Below are 20,029 nucleotides of genomic sequence, written 5' to 3' on the forward strand. Positions count from 1 at the left end.
TGTCTGCTCTGACTGACGGTGTCTCAGGCAAAGAAAGGTCCTTCCCAGCACCGGCACCTGAGATCCTTCAACCGGAGATGCTGTGGGTTAAACCTTTGGGACTTTCTGCACACAGAGCTGATGGTCTGCCACCACTGGGTTTTGTAAAAACATGATGTCACTGGTAATGCATCGATGTCACTTCCACTGTGACCGGGAGTGACATCATTACGCTCAGTATGGTCGCTTCTGATTGGCTACGGCATCCGGGTTTCAGGCAGCTGTCTTTCCTTGCTCACTTCTCTGAGAGTCATGTAACTGAAGATGCAAGGGATTGAACCTGGGTCGGCTGTTCCACCCACAAACGTCTCCGAGCAGAGGCTGCCGTGGGGCCGGTGCATGTTCATCGATGTCCCTGCTGTACCACTTTTGAGGTCACTTCAAAAGTATTTTAGGATCCCGGAATGCAGAGGGGGACCTGTTCTTCAGAACATTGCACCCGGGTTTCTACTGCGTCCGTCTTGTGCAGTGAACTAAACCTCACTCACCATTGTCTCCCTCTCTCTCTCTCTCTCCCCCTCTCCCTCTTTCTTTCTCTTAATGTGTGCCGTAGCCCCTAGACGGATATCCACCTTGGAAAAAGCTTATGCTGCTTTGCACGGTACGTTGCTCAGTTGCTGCGTTGTAGATGGTAGCAGACAAGGAACGTGTTTCTAAAAAGCGACATGGTATCTCCAAAAGAAGAAGGGGGGGGGACACAAAGAAGGGTATAAATTTTAGGGTGGGTGGGGAGAATAACTTCTCATTCGAGCAGTACCTGGTGACGCTGTGGTCTGGGAGATCCCTGGCTCAAAGCTGTGGTGCTGTAATAAGTATTAAAAGGTTATGATGTTGTGAATAGAGTGTCGGGCTAGGACCCGAGAGACCCAAGTCCAAAGTTCTTCTCTGCCACTCAAGCTCACTGGACGGCATTGGGCCAGTCACTCTTTCTCAGCCTGACCTACCCTGCAGGGTTGTCGCGAGGATTAAAACAGAGAGGAGGAGAATGGCGTACACCTCCCTGAACTCCTTGGAGAAAAGGCAGAATAAAAAGGTGGAATAAATAAACCCTTCCCTTTCTGAGACGTAGCTGATGTGGCTATTCTGTACCATGTTTTTGTAACTTCAGGGCTGGACTACTGTGACAAACGTGGGGCTGCCCTTGAAGATGCCCACCAGGCATGTCCAGTTAGTTCAGAACGTGGCAGCCTGATTATTATCAGGGACTAGCCTACAGGTACACGTCACACCTGCGTTAAACAGCTATGCTGGCTGGTTTATTTCCCAGCGCAATTAAAAGTGTCTTTTGTGAATGAGTCAGCGTACCTGTAGGCTCATGTCTCCTCATATGTCACCAGTTATGGTCCTCTAGTTTCCCCACGAAAGGAATATGGCATGTTATAGCCCAATCTTATCAGATCTCAGAAGCTAAGCAGTGTCGGTACTTGGATGAGGGACCACCAGTAAGATTCTGCAGAGGGAGGCAACGGCAAACCAAACCTCTGCCTTGGAAGCCCCTTGCTGGGGTTGCCATAAGTTGGTTACAAGTTGATGGCACTTATATACATATGCCCTTTCAGCACTCTCCTTTTAATCCATGTCCACCGCAGTCTCTTCGAAGCAGTTCTGCACTAAAATCTAATTCAACCTTCTTTTTAATCCAGGGTTCCCCCCCCCTCCCCATTCTGCACTAAAATCAAGTTCAGCCTTCTTTTTATTTCGGGTTTTTCCCCCCATTCTGCATTACATTCCCTCCCTTCAGTGGTCAGCCCAGTTTCAGCCTGCTGTTGCCCCAGGTTTATTTGGATGCTGTTTTGCTGTGGACTTAAATCGCCTTGACTCGAACACTGAAAAAAATCCAGCTGGAACACTTTAAAAAATCCGGCATGGCAGGCAAATGCGGAAAGGACCATAGTTCCCCCACTTCTCCTTGTTCCCACACTTAAGGTGGACTGCTTAGTGTCTACTAGAACCCCTTCCATCTCGGTGGTGACTCCCACCTTGCGCAAGGGGCTCCTTAAAGAAGTAATAGGTGGAAGTGCTATCTTTAGAAGCTTTTAGGATGCGTTATAAGGCCGTTCTATTTGCTGTGGCTTTTAATCGGGATTTGGGTAGCAGGCATTTCTTTGGGGGGGGGGTCTTAATTGGGTTTTTTAATTGCATTATATATGGTTTTAATGTGGAATTGTAAGCCACCTTGAGTTACAAGGGAAAGGTAGGGTGTAAACGTCATAAATCGAACTCCCAGCATTCTGGGATTGGCATGATCTTGGGGACAGAGGGTACAAAACTTCTGCACACTCTTAAGTCTGTGTCACAAGGATGATGCACCTGTTAATTGCTATTTGGCATGATAGCTAAATAGAACCTCTGTAGCTAGAGGCAGTATACCTTTGAATAAGAGTTGCCTGAGGGCAAACAAAGGTGGAATGTTATTGACTAAGCTGGGGGGGGGAGGGGGCTGGAAATCTCCCACTTTTAGAATTGAACTCCAGACTACAAAGATCAGTTCACTTGGAGGAAATGGCTGCTTTGGAGGGTGGACTCTATGTCCTTGTACCCTGCTGAGGTCCCTCCCCTGTGCCTCACCATCTCCAGGCTCCACCCCCAAATCTCCAGGTATTTCCCAACCCAGACCTGGCAACCCTAGCTTCATACCCTGCTGCCAGGCCTCCTGGTAGGGAACAGGATGCTGAAACAGATCAGACTTTGCAGGCAAAAGTTGGGCTGCTTGTCTGTGGTTTCTGTGGCACGGCCCCCTACAGTGTGCCCAAGGAAGTTCAGTGGCTCAGTGGCTGATGACATGCTTTACAGGCAGAACAGTCTTGGTTCAGACCCAAATGATTCCCTTTAAAAGGATCTCAGGTAGCAGGACTAGGAGGCCTGGGAATGCTGCTTAATAGTTACTGATTTGGACCAGAAAGTTGCAGGTTCCTCACTTGGCCACAAAGCTCACCAAATGATACTGGAACTTTCTTTCTTTCTTTCTTTCTTTCTTTCTTTCTTTCTTTCTTTCTTTCTTTCTTTCTTTCTTTCTTTCTTTCTTTCTTTCTTTCTTTCTTTCTTTCTTTCCCACCTTACCCCTGTGTACACACGACTAAGGGCAGTGAAGAACACAATGACAAAAAACATTCATATATAATAGAACAATATAAATAATATATAAATAAAAACGTTATCAGATGACATTTAACATATCAGATTCTAATGATATCCCCGCCCTGCAAGAAGATGGAAAAGAGGCAGGAAGGAAAAGAAGAGAGAGGAAGAAGAGGAGATTGGATTTATACCCGCCCTTCACTCGGAGTCTCAGAGTGGCTTACAATCTCCTTCCCTTCCTCTCCCCACCACAGACACCCTGTGAGGTAGGTGGGGCTGAGAGAGCTCTGAGAGAACTGCTCTTGAGAGAACAGTTCCGAGAGAACTGTGACTGGCCCAAGGTCACCCAGCTGGCTGCATGTGGAGGAGTGGGGAATCAAACCCAGTTCTCCAGATTAGAGTCCACTGCTCTTAACCACTACACCAAACGGGGGGGAGGGGGGGTCAGTAAGGTGGTACCCATCACTGTCCTCATCCAAAAGCCCGGCAATTTTCTAAGCCTAACCTACCTTGCAGGAGTGTTATGAGGCGGAAAATGGAAGGGGAAGGACCATGAGTGCTGCTACTGTTGGACTTAGAATGGGGAGACTTGAATTTCTCTGCGTCTTCTTCCCAGGGTTCGTATGAGGATGGAATGGGATAGCCCCCCTCCCCAGTAATACTGCCCTGATTTCGTTGGAGGAGGGATACAAGTGTGAGAAAACAGCATCTTAATATTTTAAGAGCATTTTACACAGCTTACAATCACAGCCCTTTTGAAACACACGTGTATCGTCACAACTCCAATGCAACGAAACAGCAGAAAACCAGCAAAGCTCATTATGCATTGATTTGTGGCATTTTGCAAACCAAAAGACCCCAAACCTGTATGGTACCCTGTGCTTCAACGTGTCCCTTTGCTACCAATATGTTCCTGGGCCAAAGTGAAAGTGAACATTTTTTTAATTTTGGTATCTGAAGTGCGCTGGCACACGAAAGCTTATACCTGGAATTAAACTTGACTGGTCTTAAAGGCGCCACTGGGACTCAGACTTTGTTCCACTGCTTCAGACCGACACGGCCACCCACCTGAATCTATTTTTTATTTTTAAAACCCAGAATACTCTAGGGAGCATCTTCTGCAGAGCAGAACAATTCACTTTCAAGGCCCGCTGAGGGTGCTGTCAGGTGGCTCAAGTGGTTAAGACGCTGAACTGCAGGCCATGGAAGGTCGGTAGTTCAGCAGTTCGAGACCCGGGTACCGTATGATGGAGTGAGCTCCCATCTCTAGTTCCAACTCCTGCCAACCTAGCAGTTCGAAAGCAAGAAATTGCAAGCAGATAAATAGGTACCACTTCGGTGGGAAGGTAACAGCGTTCCGTGCGCCAAGGCGTGTTTCGTCATGCCGGCCACATGACCACGGAAACGTCTTCGGACAGCGCTGGCTCTTCGGCTTTGAAGCGGAGATGAGCACCGCAACCCTAGAGTCGGATTCGACTGGCTTTCGAGCAAGGGAACCTTTACCTTTACTTACATCCCTTTGCCCCGTTTTAAAGGCAAGCTTTTTAGGGCTGGGTTTCTTTTTACAATATTTATTTTTATAAAAGAAAAGGCAAGTTTAAGAAGAAAAGAAAAATCCAGGGCTTTCTCTTGCAGAGCCCATAGAGTGGTATAGATCACGGTTTCATTCTGCTCCCAGTTTCTGCCTGCTGGAGGGGGCTTTCTGATTTTAGGAGACAAGACAAGTGTGGACAATCAGGACCTAATCAGAGAACAGACGTAAAGAAAACAGTCGTGAGAGTCTGACCCACAGATCAAGCAGTCGACAAGACTTGCAAAGAAGATGCTTTCTGTATATTACGGTCAACAAGCTCTACAACACAATAGACAAATCCCTTTAAATCATAAGAAAATCCTAGTGTGAAAATACATCATCAACGTTGTCCCAGGCACCTGGGATCCATGAGAAGCTCAGCAGCATATTTGAGCCTGAATACTTACTGAGATCAGCGTCCTATCTAAATGTATTATTTTTCCTGATTTTTTGTAAAGCCCTTTATGAGCACGAGAACTTTTGTACTACTCTAACTTCTTAAGTTAACTCTAAACAGCTCTGACAGCATTGGTGCTGCATGGGTGTGGGTGAGCTAGGTGGGCTGGGAGTGGCTGCTGAAGACTTGTTTACTGCTTTAGAGCTACCAGGTGTAGGCTGTGACTCCTGATCAGCCGGTAACCTAAGCTCTCCTTCTGGCTCAGAGCCAGCTGCAGCAGCTGTTCATCAATTACTGGCTCAGGGCCAGCAGGTAGCTCTTCGTCTGAGAAATCTGAGCCATCACTCAGCACAGACTAATTTACAACATTCTGTGTTGTTGTGCAGACCTCTGAAAGTTCAAATCATAAGAAAATCCTAGTGTGAAAATACATCATCAACGTTGTCCCAGGCACCTGGGATCCATGAGAAGCTCAGCAGCATATTTGAGCCTGAATACTTACTGAGATCAGCGTCCTATCTAAATGTATTATCTTTCCTGATTTTTTGTAAAGCCCTTTATGAGCAAGAGAACTTTTGCACTACTCTAATATTTCCTGAGGAAGATCCAATTTTGAAACGTCGTTATATAATCCGGAGACAACATTGATGATGTGTTTTCACACTAGGATTTTCTTATGATTTGAAGGGATTTGTCTATTGTGCTGTAGTGCTTGTTGACCAGTTTTCCCTCTAAGCTGAGTTAGTGTGAGCTAGCTCACAGTTTTCTAGCCTCTGGCTCACGCATTTTTGTCTTCGCTCAGGAAAGATCGCTGCAGAGCAAACTAATTTATGCAGTAGCCACATCTCTTGCTCACAACTTTAATGCCCAGTAGCTCACAAAGTAGAATTTTTGCTCACAAGGCTCCACAGCTTAGAGGGAACATTGTTGTTGACCATACTATACAGAAAGCATCTTCTTTGCAACTCTTGTTGACTGCTTGATCTGTGGGTCAGACTCTCACAACTGTTTTCTTTACATTTGTTCCCTGATTTTAGGGACAGGCGTTACTGGTTGGGGTTGGTTTTTTTCCTATATTTTGTGAACTGCTTTGTACATTCTTCTTAACGGCAATAGAAAAACGTTGCAAATAAATATGGATAAAGTATTACTCTTCCAATGAAAGCCAATGTATCCTCCCCCCCAACCTATCCTTTAACCCTTTCTTTGTCTGCTACCATCTACACACCCATACGTATCCAACTGAGCATCAGTGGTGGGAGGAGGGGAGGGAAGGAGAATGTTCCTCTTCATCAGCCCCCCCCCCAGCTTCCGGCTCTGTACACCCCCTTCGAGTCCACAGCTTGAAAGATGGAGGGTGATCTGCAAGGAGTAGCAATCCTATGCTTCAAGGAAGCCTGTTGCCATGCTTGCCTCTTTACGTGCGCTTGAAATCGCTGTGGTGGTTTGGCTGAGAAGGGAAATAGCACAGCCAAAGGTTGCTCCACGTTCAGGCTTCCCTCCCGGTATGGGCAGTGTGAGAAAAGTGCTTCAGGAACTTCTGTGTACTGATATAGCTTTCCCAGGAGGCACGGGCTGGGTCCAGCAGGGGAGGTCACAGGCAAGGTTGCAGAGAGTAACCAAAGGCCAGTCCAAAAGTCAGGGATTCCAGAGAGTAGGTTTACCAAAATCCAGTCTAGGGTCACGGAGTTCCAGGCAGCAAGTCCTCCTGTCCAAGGTCAGGGGTTCCAGAAAACCCAGTTGTCAGGTCCAGTTCAATGCTGCAGAGGTCCAGTAGCAGCAAGGTTGGTGGCTGAGTAGCGATGTGTCCTTGTTGCATCCACAAACCGCTGCCTCTCCCAGCTGAATTTATAGCCAAGTCTTAATGAGCTAGACTCCCAGCCAATTCCTTTGCAGTCATCGTGAAACTATTAATTCACCTCTTCGATTGACAGCTGACAATGGGCCATGAGTCTCGCAGTTCTTCTCCTTTCTTGCAACTTCCCTATGAAGAAAGATTAAAACGCTTTGGGCTGTTTAGCTTGGAGAAACAACGGCTGAGGGGTGACATTATCGAGGTTTATAAGATTACACATGGGATAGAGCAGGTAGAGAAAGAGGTATTTTTCTCCCTTTCTCACAATACAAGAACTTGTGGGCACTCCATGAAATTGCTGAGCGGTCGGGTTAGAACAGATAAAAGGAAGTACTTCTTCACCCAAAGAGTGATTAACACATGGGATTCACTGCCACAGGAGGTTGTGGCGGCTACAAGCATGGACGGCTTCACGAGGGAATTAGATAAATATATGGAGCAGAGGTCCATCAGTGGCTATAGCCACAAGGTATAGATAGGAACTCTCAGGCTGGGGCAAGTGATGCTCTATATTCTTAGTGCTTGGGGGGGGGGGACAGTGGGAGGGCTTCTAGTGTCCTGGCCCCACTGCTGGACCTCCTGATGGCTCCTGGTATTTTTGGCCACTGTGTGACAGAGTGTCAGACTGGATGGGCCATTGGCCTGATCCAACATTGGCTTGTCTTATGTTCTTACATCAATTTGGTGTAGTGGTTAAGGAGAGGAGGAGGAGGAGATTGGATTTATACCCCGCCCTTCACTACCCAAGGGAGTCTCAGAGCGGCTTACAAACTCCTTCCCCTTCCCCTCCCCACAACAGACACCCTGTGGGTGGGGCTGAGAGAGCTCTGACACAAACTGCTCTTTCAGGTACAGCTGTGCCAGAGTTTGTGACTGACCCAAGGTCACATCAGCAGGTGCAAGTGGAGGAGTGGGGAATCAAACCCGGTTCTCCTAGATTAGAGTTCGCACACTTTACCACTACACCAAACTGGCTCTCAGAAGTGCGTGGAATCTAATCTGGGAGAACCCGGTTTGATTCCCCACTACTCCACTTACACCTGGTTGGATGGCCTTGGGCAAGCCGTAGCTCTGATAAGAGCTGTTCTTGAAAAAGAGCAGTTTCTGTCAAGAGCTCCCTCAGTCCCACCTACCTCACAGGGTGTCTGTTATGGGGAGGGGAAGGGAAAGGAGTTTGTAAGCTGCTCTGAGACACCTTTGGGTAGTGAAGGGCGGGGTATAAATCCATACTCTTCTCTTCTTCTTAAGTTAACTCTAAACAGCTCTGACAGCATTGGTGCTGCATGGGTGTGGGTGAGCTAGGTGGGCTGGGAGTGGCTGCTGAAGACTTGTTTACTGCTTTAGAGCTACCAGGTGTAGGCTGTGACTCCTGATCAGCCGGTAACCTAAGCTCTCCTTCTGGCTCAGAGCCAGCTGCAGCAGCTGTTCATCAATTACTGGCTCAGGGCCAGCAGGTAGCTCTTCGTCTGAGAAATCTGAGCCATCACTCAGCACAGACTAATTTACAACATTCTGTGTTGTTGTGCAGACCTCTGAAAGCTCAGAGAACTCATAAGGAGATCCACCGATACCAAGGTACCATGACTGGGGGGTGTCCGCTTCTCGGTCTCATTGGTGTCCCCCCCCCACGGCTGATGGCCCTTCCAGTGCCAGACTAAATAATCAGATATTCATTGATAATAGGGATAACAGGCTTTGCTCCAGAAATGCTTGAAGTTGGATTCCACATAACTTTTATCGTTCTGCTTAGTGATAAACAGGTTTGGTTCCATTTTCCAGAGTCCCTCATCCTTTCCCACTAATCTTTTTTTTCTTTTTTTCTTTTTTTAAATTTTAATTAAATTTAAAAAAAACAGTTTAAAATAAGAAAGTAGATCCTGAAGTTTATGTAGAGCAAACAGGGAGGTGTCAATTTTATGTGCTGCTGACGCTTCTAAGAGGGGCATCCATTTTTCTTGGAGATTGTCAGGAACGGGTTGATTTTCAGATCGAAGGATACTAGTGGAAACTTTGTCTTGTAGAAAAAAGTCCCACAATTTCAGATACCAATCACTCAGTTGTAGAGTCTTCTTAGATTTCCAGTGAAATCCAATAACATTCCTAGCAGCCGCAAGACATAATTCTATTAGCTCTTTCATAAGCCCATTAGGGGCAGAATGACTCCAGTGGTTCAGGAGGAACAAGGAGGGTTGCAGTTAGAGGGCGCAACCTGTAGTTAGAAATATTTGGGCATTGACTTCTCTCCAGAAGATCTGAACCTTGGGACACTCCCACCAGCAATGAATATAGGTGCCATGGCCCCCACAATTTTTCCAACACCTGTCAGCTTTCCCACTAATCTGAAGTCACCTTGAGGCCTGTTCGCTTCCACGAGTTATCTGAAGAATAAGAACAGCCTGATCTCACTCAGGCTCTGTGTTTGTTCTCATATTTCGGAGGTGAATTGGAAGATGAGAGGAGCTGATCAAGGGTCCATGGCTTTATCCCATCTTTCCTCTGAGGAGCTTGGCAGGGCATGCCTCCTTCTCCCTTATTTTATCCTCTCCACAAAACAACCCCATAAGGTAGCTTAGACTGAGACAGTGTTGACTAGCCAGAGATCACCCAGCGATCTTTGGGAAGTTGGAACCTGGACTAAACTGAGGCTATCCTACTTTGGTCATACCCTGAGAAGACAAGACTCACTGGAAAAGACAGTAAAGCTAAGGAAAGTTGAAAGCAGCAGGACAGGAGGAAGACCCAACGTTGAGATGGATGGACTCAGTCAAGGAAGCCACAGCCCTCAGTTTGCAAGACCCGAGCAAGGCTGTTAACAATAGAATAATTTGGAAGTCATTCACTCATTGGGTCACCATAAGTTGGAAGTGACTTGATGACACATCACACACACACACAGAACCAAAGGCCACCCAGCAAACGTCATCAGCGGAGTGGGCAATCTGAACCCAGGTCTCCCAGACCAAACACTCTAACCACACAGGTTGCCTTTCCTCCTGGGTTAAAGGCCAGGCTAGTTGTTAAGGGAAAACCTGGGGGTCCCAATCCTGGATTTTCTCCCGAAACTCTAATGCACGGGCTAGAGGGAGGATTGCTAAGCCCAAAGGAGGTGCCGAATCCTTCCCTGGAAGGATTTAGCAGTTTCGTGTTTCCCCCCGCAGCTGAACGCCAGAACTGGAGATGGACCCCGTTGGTGGGGAATGGCCATGGGCAGGGGAGAGAGGGTGGCAGGAAGTTTTCGGAGTATGGTCAGCAGGCACCTGGGGTTGGGTGGATGTTTATCCCTTCTCCTTTGTACCAACCGATCACTCTATAGCTCAGGGGGCAGTTTATGCTTGGGAGGGGGAGGAATTGCTTGATCCCAAGCAGTGTTCCCTCTAAGCTGAGTCAGTGTGAGCTAGCTCACAGTTTTTTAGCCTCCAACTCACAAATTTTTGTCTTGGCTCAGAACGGATGGCTCCAGAGCAAACAAATTTATGCAGTAGCCAAATCACTCGCTCACAACTTTGATGCCGGTAGCTCACAAACTAGAATTTTTGCTCACAAGACTCCAGAGCTTAGAGGGAACATTGATCCCAAGTTGAGCTCCCTGGGGTTTCCATTGAAAGGGTCTCTGAAAGGAGGGACTGGGAAATCCTTTCTTTCCTTGAGACCCTCAGAAAACCCTTGCCAGTCAGAGCAAGCAACACTGAGCTTGAATGATGCACCAACGGCCTGCCTTGGCGTGTAAGGCAGCTTCGTCTGTTCGTATACCTGCCCTCCTGTCCCTAACAAGTTCCCCGTTATTTCCACAAACGGAAGCTGGGCTACATGTTTACCGGGATACCATGAAATCTGGATTAGAGATTAAAAGCGACACTGTGCATGTCAGAAATTCCCAACGGTAGGGCCAAACTACACGTTACGTTTTGACATGAGCTCACCATGGGAGACTCGCGGCCGTACTGCAGCCGTGAGTTCCCCGAGATGATTCTGTATGCAAGCAGTACCGGGGACTGATTCCAATCAGGACCGTGGCATGGGGGGGGGGCAGCAGGGGGCGGGGGACTCCTGCTTCACCTTGCCCTGTTTTCCAGAGCCGAAATGGTCCCGAGGGGCATTGTCTGCCCTGTCAGGGTGGGGCTCCACATACACTGAATGCTCACATGTGCAGCTCCCCAATGGGGTAAATGAAGCCCTCCGAGGCTGTTTTGGCTCGGAGGCACAGCATGGGAGGGAAGGCAGGAGGGCCCGCCCATTCACCGGGGTCTGATCTGAATCGGGGCCCTTGTAACAATTTGACATGGGGTTTCTACTGGGGACTCAGGGCTGCAGTTTGATTGCCAGTTCCCCATTGGGAACATGTAGGTGGGCCTTGAGTCAATGACCAGGTAAATAAACAGGAGACCTGGGGACAGCAGTGTTCCCTCTAAGCTAAGTTAGTGTGAGCTAGCTCACGGTTTTTTAGCCTGCAGCTCACACATTTTTGTCTTAGCTCAGGAAGGATGGCTCCAGAGCAAACTAATTTATGCAGGAGCCAAATCGCTCGCTCACAACTTTAAGGTCAGGAGCTCACAAAGTGGAATTTTTGCTCACAAGACTCCACAGCTTAGAGGGAACATTGGGGGGCAGTCCTGGGAGTGACGGCATTTCCTGGACTATGATGGTGTAACGATACTGGTAAGAGGCACAAAGGAAACACTATTAATTTTACAGCTGTTTCTGGTTTCCTTGCAGATGAGGATGACGCCAACAGGTTGGGTGAGAAGGTGATTCTCCGGGAGCAAGTGAAGGAGCTATTCAACGAAAAATACGGTGAGTAGCCGCTCCCCCGGGCCACTCTAGCTGGATTCTCTGTGGATTTGAACCTGGGCTGGGTTCTTACTCTCCTCTTCCCTCCCTGCTCCTCACACCGCTGACACTCGGGTCGCTGTGGTTAAAGGGCTGGATTTCGACTAGGGAGGCCTGGGTTCAAATCCTGGCTCAGCCACACTGCTTATTGCAGACTTCAAGCCTCTGCTTATTGCATCCTGCTTATTGCACACTGCTTATTGCAGACTTCAAGCCTCTGCTTATTGCATCCTGCTTATTGCACACTGCTTATTGCAGACTTCAAGCCTCTGCTTATTGCATCCTGCTTATTGCACACTGCTTATTGCATCCTGCCTCTCTCTCAGTGAACCTACCGCACAAGTCTGATGCGAGGGAGAGAGGAACCACGTCCACCACCCCTGGGCCCTTGGCTAGAACGGAGAGCTGGAAAAGGCATCAACTGATTAAATAAATGCGTCCCTTCAATGCTACTTTAATTTTGTTACATCACAACAGTGACTGCAAGACAAGCACTGTGGAGGCGGGAGAACCGGGGAGCTTGGTGGCTTTGACTGAGAATTAGAGATATAGGCGAGGAGAATGTCAACAGATGTTTCTGAGAGCCTCTGCATTCAACAGTTGTGGAGCTCTCTAGCTGGAAGGATGCTCTGTCCTTTTTTCCCTTTTCATCACGTTCCATGTTAATTTGCTGTTTGGCCTCTGTCTATATTGGAGCTGCGGTGGCTCAAGTGGTTAAGACGCTGAACTGCAGGCTGTGGAAGGTTCAGCATTTTGAGACCCGAGTGTGCCGCATGATGGAGTGAGCTCCCATCTCTAGTTCCAGCTCCTGCCAACCTAGCAGTTTGAAAGCAAGAAATTATAAATAGGTACCACTTCGGTGGGAAGGGAACAACGTTCTGTGCGCCTTGGTGTTTAGTCATGCCGGCCACATGACCACGGAAACGTCTTCCGACAGCGCTGGCTCCTCGGCTTTGAAACGGAGATGAGCACCGCATCCCTAGAGTCGGATTCGACTGGCTTTCGAGCAAGGGAACCTTCACCTTTACCTCTGTCTGTCTATAAGTTTGAACCTTACCTCCCATTCCAGTGTATTTGAGAAAGTGTGCGTGCACACGAAAGCTCATGCCTTGAACAAACCTTTGTTGGTCTTAAAGGTGCCCCACTGGGCTCTAGATTGGTTCTGCCGCTTCAGACCGATAGGGGCTGACCACCTGGAACTACCTTTTTAACCTCACCTTGGCTGTTGTTACAGGAGAAGCTTTGGGTCTGAACCGGCCGGTCCTGGTGCCATATAAACTGATCAGGGACAGTCCCGACGCCATCGAAGTCACCGGCCTGCCAGACGACATCCCTTTCCGAAACCCCAACACCTATGACATCCACCGGTTGGAGAAAATCCTCAAAGCGCGAGACCGTATCCGAATGGCCATCGTCAACCAGCTCCAGTAAGTCCGGCTGCTTTGGCGTTCCGTCGGTGCAGCAACAGTGTCCTCTGCTGGCGTGAAGTCAGAACAGCCTTTTCCTTTTGCAGAAAAACGTCCAGCCTTGCAAAAAACCTTCAAATCAAGAACAAAAGTCATGTAATGCCTTTTATTGGGCTTACCATATTAGCACAAAACAGTGTACAAAGGTGGAAGCAGATCTCCTAGGCCAGGGGTTCCCAGTCGTTCCCGGAGAGCCAGTTTGGTGTAGTGGTTAAGTGTGCGGACTCTAATCTGGGAGAACCGGGTTTGATTCCCCACTCCTCCACTTGCACCTGGCTGGATGACCTTGGGCAAGCCGTAGTTCTGATAAGAGCTGTCCTTGAAAAAGAGCAGTTTCTGTCAGAGCTCTCTCAGCCCCTCCAGCCTCACAGGGTGTCTGTTGTGGGGAGGGGAAGGGAAAAGGAGTTTGTAAGCCGCTCTGAGACACCTTTGGGCAGTGAAGGGTGGTGTATAAATCCAATCTCTTCTTCTTCTTTTTACCTCACAGGGTGTCTGTTGTGGGGAGGGGAAGAGAAAGGAGTTTGTAAGCTGCTCTGAGACTCCCTTGGGTAGTGAAGGGCAGGGTATAAATCCAATCTCTTCTTCTTCTTCTTCTTCTTCTTCTTCTTCTTTGTTTTGGTATGGTGACCCTCAAGTCCAAATTTACTTTGCACAAGGACCCATCCAGGGCCGGCTCAAGGTTTTTTGGTGCCCTAGGCAAACTATGGGCTCGACATTCATCTGTTCCAGCATTCCATGTTCTCTAGTGCCCAAACTGATGTTTCTGAGAAACCAACAAACATAACCATAAAGTTGCTACTTGCCTGGTTGGCTTTTTTCTCCTCACTGTTGTCAGAAAGAGAGAGAGGGGGAGATGAGAATGTGGGAAGCTGGTGACGGAGGAAGGAAAGCAAAGGATGCAGAGGGCAGAACTGGCCATTAGGGAGGGCTGGCCCCATGACCCATTTTCAGAGGCTTCAGGGCTCACTTTTGGATCCCGACCCATGGGTTGGGAAACACTGTCTTAGGCCATGGGTCTGATCATGCCGGCTTCCTCAGTGGGCCATGCTGCATTGGCTTTTTCCTCCATTGTTTTATCAAACCCACGTTGGGACAGAAATTGCCCTCTGCATTGTGTACTGCTTTCATTTTCTTTGATCATCGGGTTTTATGGTACCCTCCACACTGCATGCCACTTTCACTTTCTTTGACCTTCAGGTTTTATGGTACCTTCTGCCTAGATTTATGGCCATTCAGGGGTGACTTCGCAGTCAGTGCGGCATTGCCCCGGGGTATCTGAATGTGGTTTTGAGCTGCATCTTTTCCTCAGTGTTGAGAAAATTTGGAGCGAATGCCAGATGCAGAACCGGCCAATGAGATGCTGGCCTGTGGCAATCTTATCTTTATCGCTGTTGTGTAGGGTGGCGCCTTGGCGTCTAGTCATGCCAGCCACATGACCATAGAAACGTCTTCAGACAGCGCTGGCTCTTCAGCTTGGAAACAGAGATGAGCACTGCATCCCTAGAGTCGGATTCGACTAGCTTTCAAGCAAGGGAAACCTTTACCTTTACTAGGGTTACAGCACAGTTCCTGGGAAGCTTTGTCCAGTCAGTCTCCCTTCTTTGTTCTTTCAGTGAAATACAGAAATCATCCAAAATTCTTTTGTCCCCATCTTGAGGATCCTCTTATGTCTGCCTCCCTAGGTTTCGCACCAGGTGCTGCCTGCCTCCTAGGTCTTTAGGGAATGAAACAAGGGGGACGAAGTTATGATAAATGGTTGAAAACTAATCCTCTTGGTTGGCATGTTGGCACATGGCAGAATCACTTTCATATGTTTCACTGGAGCTATGGCCTTCTATGCCCTGGTTTGGATGGCCCAGGCTAGCCTCATCCCGTCAGATCTTGGAAGTTAAGCAGGGTTGGTCCTGGTTAGCACTTAGGTGGGAGACCACCCACGGTCAGTTCACAGAGGCAGGCAATGGCAAACCGCCTCTGAAGTCTCTGGTCCTGAAAATCCTCCAGGGTCGCTGTAGGTTCGCGACTTGATGGCACTTTCCACCACCACGTGACATTATATATATGTCATGAAAGTGGGTTGGATCCAGACGAAAAGTCTCATCTGCGGGACAGAACTTTCCTGCCTCCCTGTCCCACTTTAGCCCACTGATCTCCACAAAATGCTGCTCCTGGGGGGCGAGTAGACTCCAAGGAATGACATGAGAGGTCCACAATGGGAAAGAGCAATTAGTGGGAAATGCCAATTTCGTCTGGTCCCTTCCAACTCCAGCACTGAGTTGGAGACTTCGCTTGCTGAATTCTGAAATGGAACAGCTAGTCCTCTGATGGGCTGTTTGAGCAGTGATGCAGAAAACTAATGAGCCAGACCTCTCCTTCCTCATCACAGAATGAGGAGAGGTTTGTTCGTAGCTCTGCATACACAAGACTTTTGAAGGGGCAACAGGAAGCAGCCAGGTACCCTTCCACCGAGGCCTATTATGCACGCACAGCTTATTGGAGATTTTCCGAGCAGCAAGCCTTTAAGCTCGATTTAGGATTCTGTGCCTGCCTTACACAACTTGCTTTTTCCTCCGGTGTATTTCTTCTGCAGCTACAATTTTAAAAAGCACACCATTTCTAAATTGGGATGGGAATGTCACTTGCGACGTTCCAAAGTTTTTAATTTATGCAATTGCCCTATCACAACTGCACAGTGGCATCCAGCAAGCACCTTCAACTTAAATCCTCAAGGTTCAGTTTTTGTGCATGTATTTTAATGTTAATTCAGGGCTCTTTTTGCAGCAGGAACTCATTTGCATATTAGGAGACACACCCCTAATGTAGCCAATCCTCCAAGAGCTTACAGAGCTCTTCTTACAGGGGCTACTGTAAGCTCTTGGAGGATTGGCTACATTGGGGGGGTGTCACCTAATATGCAAAGGAGTTCCTGCTACAAAAAGAGTCCTTGAATTAAAGGGAACACAAGGAAAACTGACGCTGAGACTGACAAAACTGTTTTTGAAACTGACAAGCAGCTGCCAAGTCCTGTTTTCCATATTGCCAAGCACTAGGGGATTCTCTGCTGTGTTATCAACCACTGCGAAAAACGGGGGGAAATGAGATTACACAATCTCATAATATGGGGAAACACATTGAATGTACAGAATGCATGGTAGAACTCAATGACACTGGCATTGCAAGCTTTGATCTTTGGCAATGTGTGTGTGTGTTTGCGTGCCTGTTGCCACCACACTTTGCACAGGGCTGCAGTTTGTACAGGGGAGGATTCCTCTGGCAGAAGCTCTGGAGCTTTTTTAGTCTTGTGCCACTAAATTGGAAAAAATGTGGAATTTTTGCTGATGCACTAGAGCAGCTGCATAGTAATGGTAATTTCCCATTCTTCTTTGCAAATGTGCATGGGTTTTTTCTTCTTGATTTTCTGATTTGATCCTGCCTACTGGTCATGATCTTGGTAGTTTTTTTAAGCCTATCCTGTGCAGATTGCACTCTATCCTCCAAATGGATCGATCCCAAGCGATTCTTAAATTGAACAGTTCACAGAAGGTCCATGTGGCTCAGCTGCCATTTATTTTAATGGGAGGCTTCTTGGAGGCTGCCGAAATGGTCCCCCCCCCCCAACTTTGTTCACTAAAGCATTAAAGGGAAAAATGTTTTCAAAGCTTTAGGCTTTCCATCCCAGTCTCTGTCTCTGCATCTCATGTCAATTTAATTCCGTGCTAATGATCCCCCCCTTTATTTTTTTTGCATGCAGCACTGAAATCCTTTTCTTTTTTTTTGTACTGGGAATGCTGCCATTTGCCTCCTCTCTGATCCCCCTTTCAAGTCAGTACTAGCGGGGAACTAAACCTCACACAGCTCCTTTTAAACTTTCCCCTCGCCATTTTAATTTTTTTAAAAATCCAGGACTAACAATAGTCTCATATCGCTAGACTCATGCCACTTGTCAAAAAATGTAAACATCTAAAACAACAAGGGAAAAGTAATCAGTGGAGCTTGTACACCAATGAAGGGGGGGAGGATGGCAGAAGGTGCAGTGTGGGTGAAACAACCTCAATGTGGGCGGGGGAAGTGACCACATTGAGTGGAAGTGGGCGGGGAAGTGAGCCAGCTTGGTGTAGTGGTTAAGTGCGCGGACTCTAATCTGGGAGAACCGGGTTTGATCCCCCACTCCTTCACTTGCACCTGCTGGATGACCTTGGGCAAGCCATAGTTCTGTCAGAGCTGTTCTTGAAAAAAAAGAGCAGTTTCTGTCAGAACTCTCTCAGCCCCACCTACCTCACAGGGTGTCTGTTGTGGGGAGGGGAAGGGAAAGGAGTTTGTAAGCCGCTCTGAGACTCCTTTGGGTAGTGAAGGGCGGGGTATAAATCCAATCTCTTCTTCTTTTTCTTTGAGGGGTGGCAAAAGGGCGGCAGGGGGGGAATCCGAGGGAATCTGTATGGAAGTGAAACAAGGGAAAAATCTGCACAAAAGCACTCTCAGAAAACCCAGAGAAACAGCAACCACAAAGTGAACGGAGCGCTGAAGGAAGGAAAATGCAGAATGAAAAAGAAAACCTGGAGGACATGCATGATAAAGACGAGGGAAAACAGCCATGCCTAATAGGCCCATGGGTGGACCCAGTTCAAGCTGAGAGTCTCCCCCTCCCCGGAACATCTTGTAGTGAAATGCACCATTTTTATTATCTTTTGATTCCCCGGGAGCCAATGTTTTGGCTGAAAAGCAAGATGTAAATATAATAAATACTTTTCTGATCATAGAATTTTTTCCCCCGGTCAGAGATTTGAGGTGGTCTTCACTCAGACGTACTGTGCACAAAGACAATGCTAGCCCCAGGCAGTTTGATGAATCCTGGAGAGAGGCTCTGGACATCCACTAAGTCTAAATCTCATGTTCTTATTTGTGTTTTGCCACACAGGCCGTTTGCAGATGCGGGCCCGGAGGCCAAACAGCCAGGTAGGTTGAAAAATTAAAAGGGGGGGGGGAGCCTCAAAGCATCAGTTTGGAGTGAATCTGTTTATGCTAATCTTAACCATATTTATGAATTTGGTAGATTTTTTTATTCCACACTTTCCCCAGGCAGCTCAGAACGACATAGATGGATACCCCCTTCCTTCTTTTTTATTCTGACCACACCCCTCTGAAGTCCCCTCCCTGTAACCTTTCCCATAAGAAGAATTCCCAGTATGATCCCCCCCCCTTCATACGTTGGTAGAAAGGAGCTGTAACTCACAAATCCTCCTACTGAAATACATGTAAGGGTCGGGGACCCCTGCACTAGAGGGGAGGCACCTTTGGAGAGGAAGCTGTATGGGGAGAAGGCCGTGCAAATTAAAAACACATTGCTTCCTTTGGATTCCTTTGAAAACACATTTCTTCACATGGAATTCACTGCCACAGGAGGTGGTGGCAGCTATTCCAGAAGAATGAAATTGCTGAGCAGCCGGGTTAGAACAGATAAAAGGAAGCACTTCTTCACCCAAAGAGTGATTAACACATGGAATTCACTGCCATAGGAAGTGGCGGTGGCTACAAGCATGGACGGCTTCAAGAGGGAATTAGATAAGCATATGGAGCAGAGGTCCATCAGTGGCTATTAGCCACAAGGTATAGATAGGGACTCTGGGGCAAGTGATGCTCTGTATTCTTGGTGCTTGGGGGGGGGGTCGACAGTGGGAGGGCTTCTAGTGTCCTGGCCCCACTGCTGGACCTCCTGATGGCACCTGGTATTTTTGACAACTGTGTGACAGTGTTGGACTAGATGGGCCATTGGCCTGATCCAACATTGGCGTCTCTTATGTTCTTATGTTCTCCTAGAAACTGATGGCAGCATTCCCAAACGGAAGCGGAAGCGGATCTCAGAAGGGAATTCTGTATCCTCCTCTTCGTCGTCATCGTCCTCTTCCTCTTCCAACCTGGAGTCCACGCCATCAGCCAATCAGATCTCGCTTGTGGTAAGTATGTTAACAACTAGCACAGCTCTCGCTGAGTTAAGTCCACCTCTGTCTGGGTTGTACCACTTCAGACAGCAAAAGGAAGCAGTTTCCTTACTTGCAGGGGGGGATACGATGTTTGCATGAAGAAGGCCATGTGTTTAAGTGGCATCTCTGGTTAAAGGGTCTCAGCTAGGAGATATTAGGCTCTCTGAGACCCCAGAGAGCCACAGAATAAACAGCACTGGATGAAGACTATGACTGGGGCAGAAGGCAGCTCAGAGCAGGGGTGTAAAACATGCGGCCCGGGGGCCGGATTAGGCCCCTGGAGGGCTTCTATCAGGCCTGCAGTGGAACTGGGTGTCTTGTGCTTCTTCTTCCAGTTCTGCTGCTGCTGCATCATCGTAGGTTTGCAGCTTACAGATACACACCTGAACAGCATACTAGGATTGCAACAGCACAGGCATTTTGATGCAGTAATTCAGAGCAAGAGGTGTCAGCTATCAGACACTGTTAAATAAACAAAATATTGCAAGAGTGCTAATGTTTTAAGCATGTTTTTATTTTAAGTTAAAAAATCCTTTTGTGTTTGTGTCCTTTATAAAGTTTATATCTCCGCTACCTGGCATTACATTTTATGACACACATGGCCCGGCTCAACAAGGTCTCATTTATGTCAGATCCAGCCCTCATAACAAATGAGTTCAACACCCCTGGCTCAGAGTGTCTTGGGGTCTCAGCTGGTGAGCCAGCCGTCTATCAAACGCCATTGTGTTTTCCTAATTCGTCTTTTCCAGCAATGGCCCATGTACATGTTGGACTACGGCGGACTCAACGTTCAAATCCCAGGACCCATGAACTCTTGAG

At 47.8% G+C, this 20,029-nt stretch overlaps 1 protein-coding gene across 1 annotated transcript in view; it reads left to right on the plus strand.

Moving 5' to 3' along the window:
• Positions 1 to 20,028, plus strand: part of GTF2IRD1 (GTF2I repeat domain containing 1) — a 189,378-nt gene extending 169,350 nt beyond the window's left edge. Inside the window, exons 23-28 of the mRNA XM_015427957.1 lie at positions 593 to 640; positions 11,656 to 11,733; positions 13,004 to 13,196; positions 18,148 to 18,185; positions 19,047 to 19,183; positions 19,960 to 20,028. Coding sequence (XP_015283443.1) covers positions 593 to 640; positions 11,656 to 11,733; positions 13,004 to 13,196; positions 18,148 to 18,185; positions 19,047 to 19,183; positions 19,960 to 20,028 — 563 coding nt within the window. The remainder of the gene's footprint in view (positions 1 to 592; positions 641 to 11,655; positions 11,734 to 13,003; positions 13,197 to 18,147; positions 18,186 to 19,046; positions 19,184 to 19,959) is intronic.
• The last annotated feature ends 1 nt before the right edge of the window (position 20,029 follows it).

Source organism: Gekko japonicus, unplaced genomic scaffold (assembly GCF_001447785.1).
Source record: "Gekko japonicus isolate JY-2015 unplaced genomic scaffold, Gekko_japonicus_V1.1 scaffold677, whole genome shotgun sequence".
Classification (NCBI taxonomy): domain Eukaryota; kingdom Metazoa; phylum Chordata; class Lepidosauria; order Squamata; family Gekkonidae; genus Gekko; species Gekko japonicus.